We start from the raw sequence: 20,263 nt of genomic DNA, 5'->3' as shown, positions 1-20,263 counted from the left end.
CAGTTTTCTATATGTGATAATCCTGTGCTTGATATGCCGGGGGAAGAGTTTTTAAAAAAATCTTTAAGTGCCTTGTGGSCTTCTCCCCGATTCGGTGCTGTTTACTAGGTGCCGAGGTCTGCCACGGTGTTTTTTGAAGGAGAAGTTGCCTTCCTTTGGTGTTCGGAAGGTAGTACCCTTGCTCGCCTGGCTTTTGGGTCCGGGCAGCTCAGACACGAAGAGAGGAAGCAATAGGTTCTCGGTTGCTGCTTGTGCTCACGCAGGTGTTTGGTTACGTATGAGCAAAACAAGTGTCCAGAAAATGAGACTCAGGCTGAGGCACGTGTCTTAGACCTGTGTTACAAAGTCAGTATATTGAACAAATACTGTGTGCTGTTTGCTTGGGGTTTTAATTTAATCATGCTGATGCTGAAGAAGCATTAGTTTTATTGCGTTGCAGCTTGTCGTGTCACTCACTGACAAAGCCTGAAACCTCTTTTTATTATAGCTAATTTGTACCGAATTTCTGTAACAAAGACTTGTTACAATAATTTCTAACATGCCTGTGCCCATGGGTTCATGCTAGTAATGTCTAAAACATATTTCTGACACAAGAGTCAGGATTTGCAAAAAACCCCAAATTAAATTAGACTTGTATTTCTTATCTTCCAGCTGTTTCTTGCARAGGGTTAATATGCTCTTGGATATTAAAATCCCTTAACTGCATATTGAACAATCTGAAAGATCCCGATCTTCAAGACAGTGCAAGGGTAACAGAGCAGCTTGAAATGGAAGGACATTCCTTTAATTTGACTGACTAATGTGCCTTTTTTTTTTTCCTGTAGATATTTTCCATCACGTTTATTTTTGCATTCTTGGATTTGTACAGTCTGAATTTATGTATTTGTTCAGCCACAAAGACGGGCAGCAGCCCTCTTCCGGAGGTTTAGGATTAATGAACAAAATGAGTGAATATCAGTCCTTCTCCGTTCTTCRGAAAGGTAGACCTCCTTGTAAGAATCGGTCACAGGTATTTCAGCAGCACTTTATTCCATTTACTTTTAGCCACTATTTGTTAATGACTCCTCTGTATAAATATGGTTAAGGATGGTTATGGAAGAGAATTTGTGAACTGTTGATGCAACTGGAAGTGTTAAGAGTTAGATCTGTATTTAAAAAACAGAAAAGTTGTAGAAAGTCAGGGTTAAAGTAGCCAAATGGCATTTTGCCAGCTTTAAGAATGGTACTATGTTTCTCTCTCTCCTCTTGAGATCCCAGTCACTTTTTAAATATTATTTAATTTGGCTGTCTGCTAGTCTTCAGCTGCAGGAGAAAATTCAAGTCCAAAAACCAATTTGCAATAAACTAAAAATAGTTTGAGTCATACCCTAGCCGAAGAGATGTTTAAGTCAGCTGAAGTTGGCTGTTCTTAAACATCATGAGTGTTTGCCTTGTAAAATATAAAAAGAATATGGTATATGGAGTAATGGGTATCATCATTCCAAACATTAACTAACAGAAAATGCAGTATAAAGTTAGCCAAATTCTTCTTGACGGGTCTTTACTACTTTGCAGCCCTTTAATGTGGTACRTTTTCCATACTGTTTATTTTATTGTGAAAATAAATTTGCGGTCACCTTCTGATGTGACAAAGCAGGGCATTTCTTTACTCCCTGGGTGCCAGGGGTATTTGCCGGCAGTTCTGCGGAGCAGGCTTTCCCTCCTAGGTCTGCCACGGGTTTTAGGTTTGGTTTCTTCGTAAGTCCATGAAACGTTCGACGATCTGGACTTTCGGTCTTTAAAACCGGATGAGAATGGTGATGCTGCGCGTCCGCTCCGTCCGTCCGCTCGGAGAGCGCTGACGGCCGGAGCAGCGGGCCGAGGTCCTGCCGAGGTCCTGCCGAGGTCCTGCCGAGGTCCTGCCGAGGTCCTGGCGAGCCGCGCGCGGTGGGCAGAGCTTCTCCCAGCTCGGCTCCGAGCGGAGCTAAAAGCCGCTGCTGAGCGAGCAGCACTAACTATGCCTGAGGCCGCAGACACGTGGGAGCATCCAGGTGCACTGGTCTGTGCTGGAAGCGTGGCCARATGCTGCGATCCTGAGGGTTGTTACCAGACGAAAGCAGGGCGGAGAATCCGCTTCGAAGAGGAGATTTCCAGGCTTAGCAGGGCCTGAGACGAGGTCGGRAATCAGGCAAGCGCACAGCAGGAGGGGTGAGCAGATTAAAAGTTTGGATGCACTTAATACTGAAAGTTGCTTTGGGATTGGAAGTTATAATTAGCCTGGTTTTAAAAAAAAAAACTCTCTGTAAGCGATTAATTTCCTGCTTGTGTCTCTCGCCTTTAAAAGCTTTGAAAGGCCCGCGTGAGTCTGTGGACGCGGGCAGTTACTTTCTGGAACAATCACAGGCAATGGCCGGTTCTTCCCTGAGCTAAATTCAGCTTTTTCCTGAGTTAAAGGCTCAAAAATAACTGCCCTTGGTAAACGGCAGCGCTCTGGCTGCCCRATTTCAAGAGCTCTCCGTAAATTGTCAAACTCACACGGCCAGAAAACGGCAGCGTTTTTGAGGCAGCTACGTCGGAAGAAGCTGCAGTCGAATTTCTTTGCACCGCCTGGACTCCTTTGAAGAGCTCTGCAATTAAGATGCCRAGATAATGCTGGTTATTTTTCTTTCTCTCCTCTTCCTCTCTTCTTGGTGTCATGTTTCTCATCTCGTGCATGGCTCTATGTTTGAGCTTTAAATGCAAGTTTATCCCTTACTCTCTTGGGGCCTTTTTGTGCGTCACTGACGTGCTCTGTGTGCCTGCAGTGGATTTCCTACTGCTTAGTTTGCCCAGCAGTGTGTTATGGAACTTGGTTGCAGTTTTTTTAGTAGGAATCCTTTTCTGTTGCATATAACAAAAGGAAAAAAGATGCAGGAACAGAGATTTTTTTTTTCCATGATGGAATTACCCAAAAATTGTCATTTCCTGGTTCATTCAGAAATTCTCTTAACTCCATAGTACAAGAGTTAGAGCTCTTATGGTAAAGGAGCTGAATATGGACTAAATGCAGATGAATGTCTTGCGTCTGCCCGAGTCTGCACGCAGCCTGAAAGCAAGAGCGCCTAGGTATGAACTCTCCCGTTAATGTCAGCAATACGTAATCTCTTAAAATCTGCGCGGATCGGGGACRAACTCCTCTGCTGTGGAAAAAGCCAGTAAATACAACAAGGCAGAAAGCTGTATGATTTAATCTGTCGATTGATTGCGCTTGATAGCTTTTACGTGGAAAGAAGAGCAGAGGGGAGAGACTGTGGAAAAGAATAAAAAAATCAGAAGGTTGAGAAATGAAAGCTAGAAGTACAACCGTTTTTTGAATGTGACAGGATACTGAATAAGGAATTGAAGTGCAGTCTTCCTATATATAAATCTTAACGTTGTTTCTGGAAAACCTTCTGCAGGCTTGCAYTTCCACTGTAAACTGATTTCAGTGGCAAAGCCAGTTTTAAGAAGTTATTTGCCTGTGACACCACATGGTAAACTGAAGTGAAAGCTTAAACAAAAACCAAAAAATCCCTCAGACTAACCAGACCCTCCCACCAGACCACCTTATAACCAGAGCTTCTGCTTCAAAATAAAGTTTCGTGTGACTAATGTGTTTTGAATTTGCTTGTGTTGCAATCCAGGATGCAAAGCTAAATACAGAGTTGGTCTGCTCTGTGGTCCTTCCTCTGCAAATGCTGTTGCAGCTTTGCAAACTCCTCTCAAAATGTGCATACCTGAATTTCCACTCAAACCACTATGGCATATTAAATTGAGTGTACGACCTAAAATCTGAATATGTCATAGTGGTTAGTCCATTTGACAAAAACATGTTTAATTTAAGCACGCTGAAAGCTTGTGAAATGGTTTGGATCCYGGAGGGAACGTATGGGAGATGTCGCGCGCTGTCCTGGGAGCGAGTGCGTGCCGAAGGAGGGTGCCTGCCCTAAGGAACATCRCGTTCCTTGTTTCTCAGCTGATTAGTGAAGGCCTTTCTGCGTGTGAGACAAAGCAAGTATGAAAATAGAGTGAAAAGAGCTGATACCTTCTCTGCGTGGGAAATTGAGCCTCTGTGTACACCTGAGTGACCCAGAAAGGAAAGATAAGGAAGCTTGGGAGAGCTTGTTTTAATAACTTTGATAACTTCTTGTATCTAAGTGTTTGAGACTTTAAATATCAAAAACTAACCTGCCTTAAGTTGTAGGTCTGCACCTATAGAATATTTGGCTATTTTCAAGCACTTTGGCATCCAGAATTTGTTGTTRATGCATGATGGTGGTGATGTCAGCTGAAGCTTTTATGGAGCTGGGTGAAGGAGATCTGTCCAAAAGTTGGAYAGCAAGACACTCGGCTTCGTTTGATGGTGATGTGTGCTTGGCAGATGAATATAATCCCTTATTTTGCAGAAGCTGAGTAAAGTTGCAAATTATACAAGCTGACAATTTAGATTTCTTGCTATTTAAAGAATTAATTTAAATCTTTTTGAAAAGTTTGTCTTGGTGTTCCTCGGAGGTAACGTGTCTCGAACGCTGCYTGTTCCTGCCGTCGCGTTTGTGAACTGCAAGTGAGAAGTAGCCTTGACAGGTCAGTTCAAAGCACTAATCCACATCCCCCTCATGCCCCCAAACCTCATTAAACTCTTAAGGTGATTTGTTAAGGATTATGTTGAGGATTGTTTTTTTTTTTAAAAAAAAATTATTATTAATTGAAGGAAATTATGCAGTTAGATGCACAGATGCARTATAAACCCTTGGGGTTTTATATTATGAGAAGATAAACTCAGATTTATCCCTGATCTTTTTYTTTTCTTTTTCCTTCTTGTTCCATGGCTTATCCCAGAGTAATTCCCAGCCTTTTTCTGCGTCCGATTCTTTTCTCTTTTTAGACAGTCAACAAGATAAAAGGAGGAGTTAATAAACTTGGCTGTTTTTCAGGTAGGAGAAACTGGGATTTGCTCCCATCYCGGTTGTCCGTACCGGGCTTTTGGAAAGGCAAAAACAAAACTTTGAAACAAAAGAAAGAAGAGGGRAAAAAAAAAAAAAAAGCTACTTCGCGCTGCCTCTTCCCTTGCCCGCGGCTCCTGCCCCGTGCAGCACCAGGCCGGGGTGCAAAGTTTCCAGCGCTCCTTTGGAAGATACTTATGAAGAAGCGGAGCTCCGCGCGTCTGTGCTTCCCCAGAGGATTTCTTTAAGGCAGGTCACCCTGTGTCCGTATAACTGACCTGCGCGTGGTAGCCCGCGGTTCGGGGCCGAAGGGGCGCCCAGCACCCGTGGCGGTCGGGCTGCTGCACCGTCGTTGGGCTGGTTGGGTAAACCCGAAACRCAGGACGGCTGTCTCGTGCTAAAACTCCTGTGTTTCTTCCCCCAAAAGTCTGTGTTTAGGCTTGGCAGCAAGATTTCGCCCGAGATTTGGTGCGTTATTTGAATGAGGTGGCTGGCGCGTGTGCATGTTTATCTCTGTTTAACTGCATGGCTTATTTGAAGTACAAATACCTTCAAAATTACTGTGCAGATCTGCTGAAAACTCGCGTGCTTGCCTCCCGAAGCACATGCTCTGTATTAGAAAGCAGACACAATTATTCACACTCAGCTTTGCAGACTTAAGTCCCGAGGGACTTGCGCATAAAGCTACAGAGATTTGATTGCATCCTGATTTTTTTTTTCTTTTTTGCTCATTGGTAATTGAGAGCTTCATTTATGCAAAACCTTTTTATAAAACAGGGATGATAATAGTGGACTAAGTGAAGCCATGTGATTGCTAACCAGGCTATCAGAATTGGGTGTGTTAATTTAGCCTAGCCTCAGAATTGCATATGCATGTGTTGTGTATAAATAAAATAAAACCCATGGGTTTTGTGCTTTGCGTTTAAAGGAAATGCCTAGTGTATTGGCAGATTTTTTGAGGAATTTTTGAAACTCTTAGATATAGTTTTAAAGACAGAGAAGGGTACTAGTGTGGTCAAGCTAACAAGAGTAAGTAAGTTTTTCCCTTTTACTGATGAAGTGAGCAAGTATTAAAGCCTTAAAAAGGAGAAAAAAAAGGGGGGAGGRAAAAAAAAAAAGACRATGACTCCAGGACTTTAATTCAGTGGGTTTTGTTCTAAGCAAAAGCCTAAGATACGACTTTTCCTGCTCCTGGTGAGACACTTGCAATGGAAATGACAGAGGAAAGCACCCCAGGGTTGGAGGGTTATGGTACGTGGTTTCATCCGCCAGAGATAAGGTGGCTCTGAAGTAAGTAGAGYCCTACGCTGGGCGCCTTCGGTCACAGCCGTAGCCCGAGGTCGGCAGGCCACGCTGCCTCCTTCGAGGAGCAGCACCCTCTCCTCAGCACCCTCTCCTCGCTCCTCTTCTCCGGATTTTGCCCCGGACAGCTGCCTACGGACAACCTGCAGAGAGAGAAGTCTTACAGCCCGCTCCCGCTGCCTTTGCATGTGGGTAAAATTTTCAGACAGCCACATATGCGGGTTTTCAAACCATGGCGGTTTGCAGGCCAATCCAACGGGTAGAAACACTGTTGAACATAAAAATCATCATAAGGCTCTGCGCAGACCGGATAGAAAACAGAGCAGCAACTTGAGTGCGTCTTTGGTCATTTCAAARATGAGGTTTGTGCACAGATTCTAAAAATGCCAAACATCTTGGGTATTAAACAGTGCAAAAGGATGTTTTGGGTTTGTGTGAGCTAATTGTTTCCTCTCTTGCTACCCACTGGACTTCTTAAATACCTTGCTGGTTTGGCCCTGGAAGACCCCCAGGCTCCCTGTTGGCATCTTGTAGCAGTGAACTAGATTCCTGCATGTGTAAGTGCTTGGCAGAGCAAATAGGAAAAACGGTTGTACAGATGGACTGAYACCCCGTTGCTGTCCGTCTTTCCACCCAAATTACTGCAAAGTCTTGCCATTTAACACCGACGCAGGATGGCAAAYGTGTAAGGAGACAGAATGTTGCTCTTAAAGATTTGTGGTGTTTATATGGTAGATGCAAGAGCTACAATTATGGATGTTGCTGAAGTTTGTTCCTTATTTATACCGTAATAGTACACTGGTATATARTGATATCTGAGAGTATTGTCAATTAGTTGGTGGTTAACTTTTGCTGCTAGTCTGGAATACCAGTTGGCTTCACAGCAGGTTTTCCAGTGTCTGAGATGTTGTGTCGTAAAATATATTTACGAAGCTAGTATTCCATGAAAGGTTTGCTGAAAAGAAGGTAGTACATTCACTCTGAGGTTGTCCGTTAGGTGAAAGAGCAGGGCAAAATAAGAGCACCAGAGCTACAGCAATTAATTAAAAATCCTTTCTTTATAGTTGGAAATTATGAACCAAATTCCTAGATAACTTTCAGAAGAACCTTGAGGAAACACCTTCTGAATCATCTTTCTCTTCCCAAGCATAAATATAGGTAAGCGTTAAAGCTTATGTGCAGTCTTCCCCCACTTTCCCTGAGTATGTGACTGGAAAAAAAAAAAAAAATACTGCACAGATGCTACTGGGGTGGCAGGACGTTGGCAATTGCTTTTCTGCCTTTCAGCAAGCGATRCTTTCTTACACCACAGAAATGATACTCTTACCAGTCTTTTCTCCGTCTCTCACCCCGTTCTTGTCCCCAGCCATCCTATGCCTGATGTGGGGCATGCTGGAGTTGATAGTTGACTTTTTTTAACCATCTGCATTGAGGATGTGGTCCTTACATATAATTACACACACACATGTGTGTGTTCTACATAAAAATAGTTATCAGGACTGTTGCTGAGATGTTTATCCATTAACATGCCTAGATACAATGACAGTTTTTCCTTCCTTAGTAATGCTAGAGATGCAGTTTGATGCATGCTGTGATCACTTCTAGCAATTTTGAGTTCTGCTAATAAAACGCTGCTTTAGGACTGCAGGAATAACCTCTCCAGCCCCCTCAGCCCCTCCTCAAAATATCCTAAACATTTCGATTGGCAAAGGCACAGGGGGATAGAAAAGTGAGTCTGTTTCCTGAAAAACATCATGAAAAAGCTAAATCAGTAGGTTTATTAGTATGGCACTAAACCCCATCTGTAATCATGGAGAAATGGATGTCAGAGTGAGATTAAGWAGTTTGGCTTTTTTGCCTTTTTTTCTTTGTTTTTCTTGTTATATCCTTAGTCCACGGAGAGTCTTGCGAGACTTGTTGGGGAAGTAGGTCCATGTGCCTGTCTGCTGCAGGATCGCTGGGGCGATGGTGGTGCAGGGCTGCTCCCAGGGCTCGTCTACAGGGTGGCAACTTGTCTGTGCAAATTTGTCTGTGCAAATTTCAGAGTCAAGTGCTGTCTGAATCACTAAAAATGAGACTTCTRCTGCTAAGATTCTTTGATACAGAGTAGTTGCCGGAGTGTTTACCTTCAGGATATGCATTTGTTTATTTGCGCCCGTGCGCGTTTCCAAATTACTTGGCTGGCTCGCGGGGGTGATGCTGGCAGCTGTGTGTGGGCTCGCTTACCGCCCTGCTCACTTGGCTGGSTCCTACACGTGCTTTTTTATGGCCCTTGAAACTTGGCGTGGACTGTATTTTGTCAACAACAACAGAAAGATTGCTAGTGAAATTCTGGCATCGCTGTTCTGCAGGTTTATTTGCGATGTATTGGAATGGGATTTTCTTACTAACTTTTCTTGGCATCGACCCAAAACCCAGGGTCTCGTGAATTTATTTTATCGCTCGCCGTTCTGCTTGGTTGACAATGTTGTAACAGCTTCTCGTGCAGATCACAGGAACAGCGTGCAGAGACGAAGCCAGGAAACTTTCAAGCTGGGMGTTTTTGTCAGCCGAGAGATTATCAGAAAAGCTCTGCCACAGAGTTAGAGGGCAGAAATCTTGACGAGATTTGGCGTACCTGACTTCAGGAGCGGGGCCGCAGCAAATGCACGCGCGAGTCGGCAGCTGGCGCCGCGTCCTTTGATGCGGTGAAAAGGAAAGGACTCGGCGACACCGTGCAAGGGCCGTGGAGCACTTAGAGCACGCCTGGGCCTGGAAAGGTCGGATGGTGAAAACTAAATGATAGCTGGCGTTTAAACCTGTCATTATCACTCTTCCTAGCTGCATTTAATTCTCAGCGTAGTGGTAGTGAAAATAAYGTACCTTTTTGATTTATCTGGGACAGGTGAGCTGGTTGTGTAGACGCCGATATGCGTACCTGGTGCGGACGCTGCCAGATAACGGCAGCTCTGCTCGCAGGAGCTCCAGTTTGGGCTCGGTCGCTTGTCTGTGTTCCAGCCCTGTCAAATCCAAACCCCAGCAAGCTTTGCAGTCGCTTTAATCCCAAATGAAGCCGGTTTTTAAGATAGTATTTCATTTGTCCGCTGCATAACTTCACACACTAATACGAAGCGGTCAAATACGTGTCAGGTGCAGGTTGGACACACAGGCTGAGGAGAAGTGATGGTCACCTGCAGGAAATGGTGCAGGGGGAAACAGATGCCTCTCTGCGATAGGCSATGGGAAGGGGATGTTAGGTCATTAATTACTTAGCCTTGCATAAACACAACTCAACATTTAGAAAAGTCTCTAATTTTAAGGGAAGGAAAAATCTTTCACCTTCCGTGCTGTTTAGCTGCGTGTCAAGTTGGGTCGATTGGAAGCATTTTCTGCTTCGCATAGGCATTACTCCTCTGTGAAGTTGCAGTACGGTGAGCATTGGGCTAGTTTGGAGGAAGAAAAAAGTTAAGGTGATCTAGACTGCAGAATCCAGGATCCTTGGCGCACTGAATCGTTTCTGTTTCTTCTGGGAAGGGTGCAGGGTGCAGTTTGCCTTACTTGAGCAGGTTGCTGACAGCTGGGCGCTTAGCCAGGTTACTCGCAGAAGTCGTGGTCTCCTACCTGCTCTGTGATTAGAGCCAGAGGACTTGCTTTAAAACCCACATGTGCCGAGCAAGGCTTCAGGGTTGGTTGTAGGGTTTGGGGTTTGAGATCTTGAAAAATGTTCGGGGGGGGGAAGAGAAGCTAATAAGCTTGTGCTTGGTCTCAAACTGTTTTAAAATGGAGTAGTTCAGTCACAGAAGGTTTCAGTTCATCTTTTTCTCAGTAATAGCTATATTAAAGATGAACTGAAGTTTTATACGCTTAATTGAAGCACTGGACGGCTTTCGGAGAGAGGGTATTAAACATTAAATTTAATCATCAGGCACRGATTCTTCTTCTAGCTGCTTGGCAATTTCTCTTTTTTCCAAGAATTGACTAATAGTATTTAACAAACAACTGATACTCTGAGGGATTTCTGCAATTTCGTGCAGTGGAGCTGGGTAGGTTGTTGGAGAGCCAAATGGTGGAGAGAGGACTTCCCATGCAGGAGGCCTCTGCCAAACAGTTATCTTCGTGAGCTTGGGGAAAATGCAATGCTGCTTGTGTAAATTTTCTGTGAAATGTTGTTATGAAGTTAAGAAGGATTGTTTGGCCAATATAATCCTAAAGATGAAATATAGCTTTATTCCAGTGTAGCAAATCTGCATTTTGTGCATAAATTACTTAAAAGTCTAGAAGTAGGGAAGTATTATGCTGTTAAACATGTCAAATCAGATGATTAAATGACTCGATGGTAAGGAAGAAAATAGTAATTTTCTGAAACAGCTAAATGTATGATCTGGCACAATGAACTACAGAAATACTTCCCCCCTCCCCCCCCCCCCCCCAAAAAAAATCTTCCAAGCAAATTTGCCTGCTAAATGTCACATTTTTATGCAGTAGGTATTAAAACAGGAAGCATTAAGTGAAAACATTCAAGATTTTCTCCAGTTAATTGACAGGCTCTTTTCTTCCACTGCAATTATTTTATCTGCTGACAGCTTAATGAGTGGCTCTGTATGGTTAGAGATCTAGCATAACCAACACATTAGTAGTCACTGTTGCACATTAATCTGCTTGTGATAGCAGACCGTGTAAATGCTTCCCAAGATGAATTGCTGGTCGGGAACAACTCGAGTTCTCTCCCGTGAGTAACTGCACTGTACATCAGGGAAGCATTCTGTTAAATACAATATTTCCATGCGTATTACATGCACGCAAGAAATGCTGAAGGCCAAGTTAAGCCAATGTTGACTTTGTGGGGTTGGATTAGTGCAGATGAAGGCTTTTTGTGGGCATCATCTTTGCTAGTGATGATGTGCGTAAGGAAGAGTCTAGTTTGACCCAGTGCTTGATTTAGCAGTTTAAAGGAATTGCCCTATTTGTAGACTAAGCAAACTTGTGCATCAGTGAGCCTGTTTGAATAAACATGTAAGCCTTGCATGTCGTTTTTAGAATCACTTTGCAAAAGACCCTCTACCCTCTGTGCAGAACAGTGAGATCTCAGCTAACTGCAAACAGCTGGATAACTATTTCCTTTGATCTAAAAATGCATTTTTTTGAGCAATGGTAGTATCAAATCAAAAGTGAAAAGTGAAATCAAAAATCAAAAGACCTTCTAGCRTTATTTAAACTTAACTAAACTGTGGCTTTGATGTTCCTGGACTTGTTGCTGGATGCCTTGTGAAGCACACTTTTTTTCCCTTTGTGTCACTAGTTCTGTGTGGAGCTGTTGTCCAAGCTCTGACCACATGAATAAAAATATTTTTATGTAGAAGTTAATGTAAAATTGTTTCTGCATGTTGCATCATTCTGTAATTTGATACACCGTTAATCTTGCTCTGTGCGCWTTGCCTTTTTGGAAATGGGTGGTCTGAAGAAGGTGGTGACTGATGTGATGCAAAGCGTATTGGAAAGGAGATGAATTGCAAAAACAGGATGGGAGCCRTCCTGATGATCATCCCTGTCTTTACGCAGGCTAATGGCCGCAACGTGAAGTTTCATTTTGCCCCGAACCCCACGTTGTTAGAGTAACATCGCCACAGCTAAGTGCAGCCTAGCTGAGATGAGCCGTTTGCCTTGGCCTTACTGCCGTGCTCAGTCTCCCCGTGCGGCACATAGGTGCTTTCCAAGCACGGTCCGTATCAGTGCTCTCAGCTTGGTAGTTACGTTTCAACAGCCGTTAGAAAACCTCCTAGAGATCTACAGGAGGCAAAGCCATGGGAGGCCTTCAGCTGCCGTGTGGTCTGCCTTTGCTTTCTGCCTTCTCCTGCCCCTCTGGACTTCCCCAAGAAGCTGAAGATGTGCAAGCAGAAACCTGTGCACGGCTCAGTAGGGTTTGCAGAGCTGACCAGAGACCTGCCTAGCACTTTGAATTTTCTCTGATTATGGCTTGCGTCATTACAGGGAACCACACCATGCTGTTGTATTTATTTATACCTATTCTGAAGCGCTGTAAAGCCAATTTTACCAGACAGGCTAACTCAGAGCACTTGTTTAGAGCAGCGCTGTCACATTTAGAAGTGAAAGGCTCAACAAGGCAAATGCGGACCCCCTGCTGAAGGAGGTGGTTGATTTAGTACCAGCAGGCAACAGYTAAGGTGAGACACTCAATGCCTTATTTGTCTCAGTCTTCAGAAACAAGATGTCCCAGGCCTCTGTGCCTGATGAAAGGGATCAGGAGGAGCCAGCAGCAGTGACTGAGAGTCAAGTCAGGGGGCACCTGGAAGATCTTGACGTGACCAATACAAGTCCATGGGCTACAGCAGCTCCTGGGATCAAGTATTTCCTGGTCTGCCTGGACAAGACTCAGCTAAGATTTTTCCTAGTGAATTCAGTATCTCGTTTTCTCAGTRGGAGTAGTTGTACCTCTGCAGCTATTCACGGCCCTCGTGGCTTCCTGAGAGGCCGTTGCTCTGGGTGGGAATTGCAGCAGAGTTTTAGTTGAGGTACCTGTTGTCTGCTAAGACTCATGCTCTGAGCAGTGCAACTGCCTACAAAGCACTTCAAAGTTGTTATTTTTGACCTAGAATTTATACTGGGGGCCCTGAAGTCATCTTTACTGCTGAGTTTGGTTACTACAACTTCTTGAGCTCGGCAGCTTTAGCTAGCCACTGATGTTGCTTATAATCAAAGAACATAACTTGCTACTGAATAGAGAAATCGTTTCTTTAGACGATGGAGGTCTTTGGGTCCATCCCTCCCTGTTCTAGGGAGCGGTGGTACCCTTTTGCATACATAYACAGAAAAGTAAGGAAGCTTTGCATCCACAACAGCCAGGAATGCACGTTGGCTGATGAATGAAACCTAGCTAAAAGGCGAGATCCCATAGTGGGTCAGTTAAGCTTTATTGGTTTGCCAGACCAGATTATCGTTTTATTTAACCGGAGAAGTATTCATTGTCACTTCTATAATAATTACCGAGGGCCTGTCAGCATTTCCATTATAAACCCCCTATTTTCAGGGATTTAAGTAGACTTTTTTTTTTTCTTTTCTCAAGTGTTTCTGGTCAAAACTTGGCAAGCATGATCTGAGTTCACCAGCAGATATTTTCTTTATGAGATTTTTAAAATAGTCAGCTGTTTCTTAAATTGTAGAGAAAGCAACCATTTTTTTCCTTTTGGTTAAACAGATAGGACTATTTTTTCCATCCCACTTATCCCAACTGGATTTATATAAATAAAACTCCATTCTCTTCTTTAAAGAAAAAAAAAAAAGAGGCATGCTGTCATGTTCCATTTGCCATAAAATCTTGCCTCAAAACTTTCCTGTTCTTTGCTTTGGTCTATGATTGATGAAATCCCACCCACCCTCTCTGTCCCTTTTCTCCTCCCCTTTACTTTTATTTCCCTTCAGTGTATTTATACTCTCAGTACATTAACTGCGGCATTTCTTCTTACTCTGTTCCTCCCTTTTGCTGTGCTCTAGGAGGTTTCCAGCGCTCGATTCTGATGAAGCTGGGAGTTTTACCTCTCTCTAAAAGGAAACTGAGGTGTTCTTGAGCGATACAAGACACCTGTGGTAAATACAAACCCTAGGACTTGTCTTCATGTGTATTACTTGAAGCTATTTGTTTGGTGCACTTCACTAATTAACTCAAGAACATAATGTGCATGACTCTCATTTGAGAGTATTACCTTTTTTTTTAACATTTTTCTCTGACTTTGCTGCGTCTCTGGAGTAAAGTACTTTCATGTTCGCTTTTTTCTCTTCTTTTTTAAACCAACCCTGTATTGTCGAATGAGAGGGTGCAGCGTGATTGGTGCAGAGCCCCAGTGTGGGTTTTCATGGCTGGGCTCTTTTAGTCATTTCCTGAAACTTTGGTGCAGAAATGTGACAATGCAGGAAGCGGCGAGAGGCTTAGCAAAGCCGAGTGTGGTGGTCGAAATCGGCTCGCTGTAGGTGAGGGCTTGTTCTTGCTGCTGCGATGCAGGAATGCAGCGTTCTGGAGCTGATGCTGAAGTGCTTCAGGAAGAGCCGCCACTGTCTTTCGGTTGCAACCGTGAAGAAAATGACTCAAGCCTTAAAATGGTGAGTGAGCTTAAAGTATGAACTACAGCTATACGACTTATAAACTATCAGGAATGTAAGTTAAGAGCTGAAAAATCAAGGGTTGGAAGAATGAGCGCTTTTAAAAAGCACTCCAGCCCCTCTCCCAGGGTCTTTAGAAGATCATTGTCTGAGCAAGATGCTGGCACTGCGTCCTTGAAGGACTATCATTGGTACCACCAAGTGAAAAGCAGGAAGATGAATAAACAAGCAGCTTCTGACCCCGAGAAACCCCTCAGGGCGTACAGGTGGCAGACRCATCCCAGGCTTCCCTGGTTGAGCAAAAAGGACCGTGCTGGCAGCCTGAAAGGGGACTGTCGTGAGCCGAGTCCCAGCAAAAGTTCTGCACACCTGGACGCTCCTAGCGCGGACGACAGCCACGAAGGCCCGGCGGAGACGCTCTTCCAGGCAAGGACTAGATCGTTTCGGGTCCCGTTCAACCGATCGCTCTCCGAACCCGTGCCACACTCAGGAAACAGAAGCGCGAAGCCGTTTCTGCCGCTGGGGCATTCAGTGGATTGCGAGCAGCAGGGATATTTCATCCGCGGCATCTTCTCGACCCTCTCGAGTGGCTTTTCAAAGATAATGAATCGAAAAGGGGGGTCTGGCAGCGAGCTCGTCAGTGAATGGAAGACGGATGATGAGGTTGATTTGAGTACAGGTAATGAACTTGGGTTTTTGTCTATTTGTGTAGCAGGTGAGTATAGTCAGACCTTCTCTGCAATATTTGATAGCAGTTCAAAATTGAACTTGATGCTTGTTCACCAGAGATTTATGATACCCTGATGTTGTACTTTTATTTAAAAAAAAAAAAAAAAAAACAAGCGACTGAGAAAAGACATTTCTCAAGAGGGAAGTGGTACGATATTTCAGGTTGTGCTTAAAAATTTAGAGATCTTTTTAAAACAAATGCCTTTTGGTGGGTAGAAGCAGTAGCATTTCTCTCTGAAATGAACTGTCTGCGGTGGATGCAGTTTTGCGAGCAGAGTAGCCTCCGAGGATTTGTAGTGCACTGATTAATGTGTCAAACCGGCTACTGTAAGTGCAGTACTAGGGCGAGAGAGAAATAAAGCTGTCTTTTAAACACTGTTCAAGGCAGCGGAACTGATCTAATTTCTCATACCAGATTCACAGTTTTATAATCCAGCAGCTAAACCGAGGTCTGCTCTCTGGTAGATGCCAAGGACAGCGACTTTGCAGCAGTTTAGTGAGCTGGGATCGAGGCCAGCAAGATGCCAGGCAGAGATCTCATTTCACACTGTGCTGCTGAGAACAACGCCCATAAAGCTGAGAAGGGCAGAAATTTGCCTTATTTCTCGTGGTCTTTTTCATGTAACTTCCTAACGGACTAGCCAGTCTGAGCCAAATAAGTGATGAGACTTTGGAAATATAATTAAAATTAAAAAAAAAAAAAACTTCCTTCTTCCTAAAACCTCAGCACTTTCCAGAGTCCTCTGGTTTGTCACATTAGAACCCCGAAAACATCTGGATCCAGCTGAGACTGCTGAGCAAGTCATCAGGATTCAGAAAAACTCATATTGTTATTAGATTTATACTCTGTCTACATGGGCAGTCGCTCTCAATCCCAGTGGAATGTCTCTCAGGCTTATGTTTACTACTGGAAGCCATCACATTGCTTTAAAATGAAAACAAATGACTAAAAAGAAGAAATAACTAGGAAGAACTATATCACTCAGCTTCCTAGGGTTTGTTCACAACTAGTTGTGTGTGGTCATGGACTGTTATTCCTTGCTGGATTGGAATTTGGGCTGATGATGCTTGTTAAATTTCATGGAATACATGAAGAGGTGGGGCTGGCACTTGTCCCTTTGAGAAGACTCGTTAAGTGAGGCTTTTTGCTTTTGTTTTTTGTTTTTTCTTTTTTTAATGGGGTTTCTTTATGGTCTTTTCCTTCTCAAAGGTTGGTCATCTGTTGCTCAGGGAGGCATCTTAAATCCTTATAATTGTGAGATTACAAGACGCACTGTTTTGTGGGAGATGCAGTTGTAGGACAGCTAATTGCCTTCCACTGGCTGAATTTTTTTTGCTTAAAAAGGACTGTTCTTGCCAGACTTCATTGGTGCCGCTGGCAGACACTCCTGACGCATACGGAGTACTGTGGACCGAGACCCGACAAAGCGGTCGCAAAGCTCCGGGTGTGTGGGCTTAGATCTCGGGTCCGAGGGAAGCGACTTGAAAGCAAGGGGGGAGGGAATAAATATAGCTAAATGTTCTGTTCTTCAGCCACAGTCTAAACTTTCAGAAGTAATCAGATCTTGTGTATTCCCTTCAGATACCACACAAGTTTAGTTCAGTGCGGGTCACCCCACACTCACTGATGGGTTTGATACYGGGGCGGGCAGAAGATGTCTTCCGCCCACAGTCCTGTCTGCTTTTCAAGAAGGAATCCAAGATCTATTTATTTATTTATTTACTTCCCCCGCCCCCCGAGAGAGGCAGAATTTGGGAATCCTTGGGAAATCGAAGTCTGGGCTCGGCCCGGATAGTTCGTTAGCCAGTGGTGGTGTGAGACGTGGAGTTTCTCCAAACTAAACTGTTTGCGTTCTTGGCAAGAGCTGGATCAAAAGTCTCCCAGGAAACCTCTGTTTGGGCTGAATTTCTAGCCACTGTGACCCCAGATCAAGGAGGACCTTTTCTGTAATGTTAAACRCAGTTTTAGGCGTACTTTGTTGGAGTTTAATGCCTAGAGGCATATTTTTCTTTTTTTGTCTATTTTCTGTCCAAAGAGCCAAGCCTTTTACTTTTACCAGCTCACTTTAAAAATATTTCCACTTTACTCTGAAATAGTTGCAGAGATTATCGGTTTTCTCAAGGTTTCCTGCCTGTCCTGTTGTGTTCTGTCTCACCTCCGCGCCGGAGCCGCGAAGGCCGGTTCCTCTGCGTGGGTTCGTGCAGCAGTCGGTGGGGTTGGGGTTTCCCGCCGTCTCTGTAAGCCCGGGCAAAAGCGTAAGCTGTTCTCGTCTTCAAAAAATGCTTTTCTTCCGAAAGAGGATTGGCTGCTTTTCTGGCAGCTTCAAGAGGCAAGTGGGATTAAAAAAAAAAAAAAAATAAAAATAAATAAATAAAAAAATCTGGCTAAATACTTTCCAGTTGGTCTCACAGTCTAGGAAGCGTGTTCAGACACTGCTTCATCGCGTCTTGGCTGCAGAGGTCCCTCCTGGACGCAGCGAGCCGTCGGTGACGGGTGGGGGCTCCTGACCTCGCGCCCCGCTCCACCTCGAGCCGGGCTGGAGGGGCGCGAGCGCGGGCGGCCGGCAGGAGCGGTCGGAGCGGCCCGCGGGCCACCTTGGTCTGGTTTTGGACCCGGGTATTTTAAGCTGGCTTTGGAAYCGTCACGTGCAAAGCCTCCAGTTAAAAGGACTTGGCCTCTGCTTTAATTAGCCCGAATTCTCAAACAGTACTTAAGAAACCTTGGAGCGTTTTGACTTCCAGCCGGTATTCCAGCTTGAGGAAGGAGAAATATCATTGCAGTAGATGTTTTAACTGTAAGCATACCTCTCAACCCTCATCGTGGTTTCGGTAGAAGTAAGATAAGGAAGGAGATGTGCAAACAACTTAAAGCCTTGGATCCAAGGGTTGTGGGTGAAATCTCGTTTTTTAAATTTCTACCTATTCCCAGAAAACATTAATTTTACTGTTCCTGCTTATCTGGATCTCAGGACAGGGCAGGTTTAACTGTAGATTGATGACAAAATAGTTCTTCAGTAAAATCAATTATCCTGACCTTCGCTGAGTAGCTCTCCCTTGGTTTGGCGGAAGGAGAGAGTAAACACTGATTTATTTTCTTTAATGTGTGTCTTGGCTACTGCAGTCAGTGTCTTGTTATGATTTTTATAATGGTATTTCCTGCAGMATTATTTCCTCCTCTTTCTTCACCTGGAGAAAGATTTGTTTCTTCAGTCTTTTAAATTTCGATTTCACACTTGAATTCATTTTATAAGTTTTCTTGGTGCATAGACTACGAGAGTATATTTGATATACTGCTTTTCCAGTATTGGACTGCAGTTTGCCTCGGGGGTAGGAAATACTGTATTATATATTATATTGAGAATTACACAGGGATAGGATGCACAGGGGAGCATTACTAACCCTTGACAGCTTTAAACCCGCCTTAACCTCACCCCRAGTATTTCCTTTCCTTGTTGACTAAGGACTGGTCATGGAGAGCACTGTAACATGTGGCGTGGGTTGGAACCTGTAATCATGGGCTAATGCTTCTCAGCTGAATGTTTATGATCAAAACAAACTAATTAGCACCAGTATCTGAGGCTAATAAAATTACACTTAACTGGCGTGGTAACAAATGATGTCTCCAAGGCAGGTAATTCTGCTCGTTTCAGGGTTGTCTGTGGRTTTTGCTTTTTTCTCTTCTTTTGATTTTTTTTTTCCTTTTTTCCCTCCCCMAGCCCATTTTGTCTGAATCCCAGAATTAACATCCACGGGGATGAATGAGGACATTGATAGTTGTCAGAGCTATTTTCTGACTCACGAAGTCATGGCAAGGGAATGACACAGCCTCGCGTTCCAGGCTGCTCCTTGGTGCTGGTGTTGCAGTCTGCGTCCGCGGCGTCGTGGGCTGTTCTGCTTTGCGCCTCTTGTGCAGAGGAGTCGGACAGCCRGTGCTGACGGTGTTGCTATCTGCTGTTACCTTGATCRTGAGAAATTATTGCCTGGGAGCTCTCTAAGGAGAGAGGAYATCTCTGCGTCCTAGAGACGCTTGWTGAGGAGGAGCAACGGTCCTTGCTGCACAGGGCTATGTCTGAGGAGCACTTGAGTTCGGGGACCTTAATAGCTTCTTGTTTCAACCATTGAGTCCCGAAGGTGGGGCAAAAAAAAACCCTGTAGCTGGGCTCCCAACGAGGCATGAATCTGGGGAGGGGAGCAGGAGCAGCCCCTGTTTTGGGGGGTGGCCGTGGCCTGGCACCCCGCAGCCCGAAAGCATGGCCGCTCCCTTGGGTTTCCATCGAGGGAGAAGGGGGGGCAGGCTTGGAGTACGTAGAAGGCAGTGCAAGGAAACTCTGGTAGCCCTTTCTCCAAATCCTGATCTCTTATTAAAAACAGACCTAAACCCCAGCTGTGTCGGTGGACGGAAAGGGGAACTTCACCCAGCGGTCCAGCTGTCCTGGAAGACTCTGCCAACATCTCAGTTTCTTCAGCAGTAGAAAAGGGAACCGTAATCCTTGTAACCTTGGCCGTTCGCTGTCTGCAGCGAGAGGGCGAGTCTTGCCCTGGCAGAGTTTTCTTAGGGCCGAGTTCCCTGTTGGGCATTTCCACAAACGCGGCCCCGAGCGGGACTTGGCTGGAGATGAGAACTGCCTGCGTGCTTACATAAGGAGCGCTTCCTAGGCACACTGACCCTTTTTCTTAAAATAACAAACCCGAAGGAAAGTCTTTGTTTTTAGGTCTTTGTTTTCTTTTTTCCGAATAATGAATGGCGCGCGTTTGTCATGCTAACAGCGTGCGCTGCGGGACTCAGAGCGGCCGTATTTCAGAAGCAAACAAACACGCGTGAGATTACYGCTGTGCCTTGCTTAGACCATTGCTCTACTATAGAATCACTCCATCCCTTGCTATAACTAAATTAACTTGTTTTAYTGGGTGCCCTTGTGCTGTCTGTGATGATATCTTTTTTCTATGGTGGTTACTCAGAAGGCCCCTTTAAACTCTTCTGGAATAAATACCCCATAATCCTGCGGAACATGACTCGTTTTAGAGGAAGCTATTTACATAAACAACGAGATAACGCGCAAGACTCTTGGCATGTTAGCATGGAAACCAACTGTCCATGGCATGGGTTTTTTCTTACTTTGAGAAAAAGCTGAAGCCAGACATCTGTGGCTGTGGCTGAGAGAAAGCTTCACAAGTTACAGGACAGCTTGTTCATGTAAAGT

The 20,263-nt window shown here is 44.4% G+C and overlaps 1 protein-coding gene across 8 annotated transcripts in view; it reads left to right on the top strand.

Moving 5' to 3' along the window:
- Window positions 1–20,263, top strand: part of RASAL2 (RAS protein activator like 2) — a 124,279-nt gene that overhangs the window by 3,217 nt on the left and 100,799 nt on the right. For 7 of the 8 annotated variants that reach the window (XM_085299625.1, XM_085299622.1, XM_085299626.1 and 4 more), the window contains exon 1: window positions 14,423–15,012. The exons of the other annotated variant lie outside the window; for it this stretch is intronic. In XM_085299625.1, the coding sequence (XP_085155751.1) occupies window positions 14,424–15,012 (589 nt within the window). In that variant the 5' untranslated portion in view covers window position 14,423. Of the gene's footprint in view, window positions 1–14,422; window positions 15,013–20,263 lie in introns of those variants that run through there. 8 annotated transcript variants of the gene reach the window in all.

Source organism: Rhea americana, unplaced genomic scaffold, assembly GCF_003343005.1.
Source record: "Rhea americana isolate MKP2758 unplaced genomic scaffold, rheAme1 scaffold_151, whole genome shotgun sequence".
NCBI lineage: Eukaryota > Metazoa > Chordata > Aves > Rheiformes > Rheidae > Rhea > Rhea americana.
The sequence above is the reverse complement of the archived record's forward strand: the minus strand, read 5'-3'. Positions and strand labels throughout refer to the sequence as shown.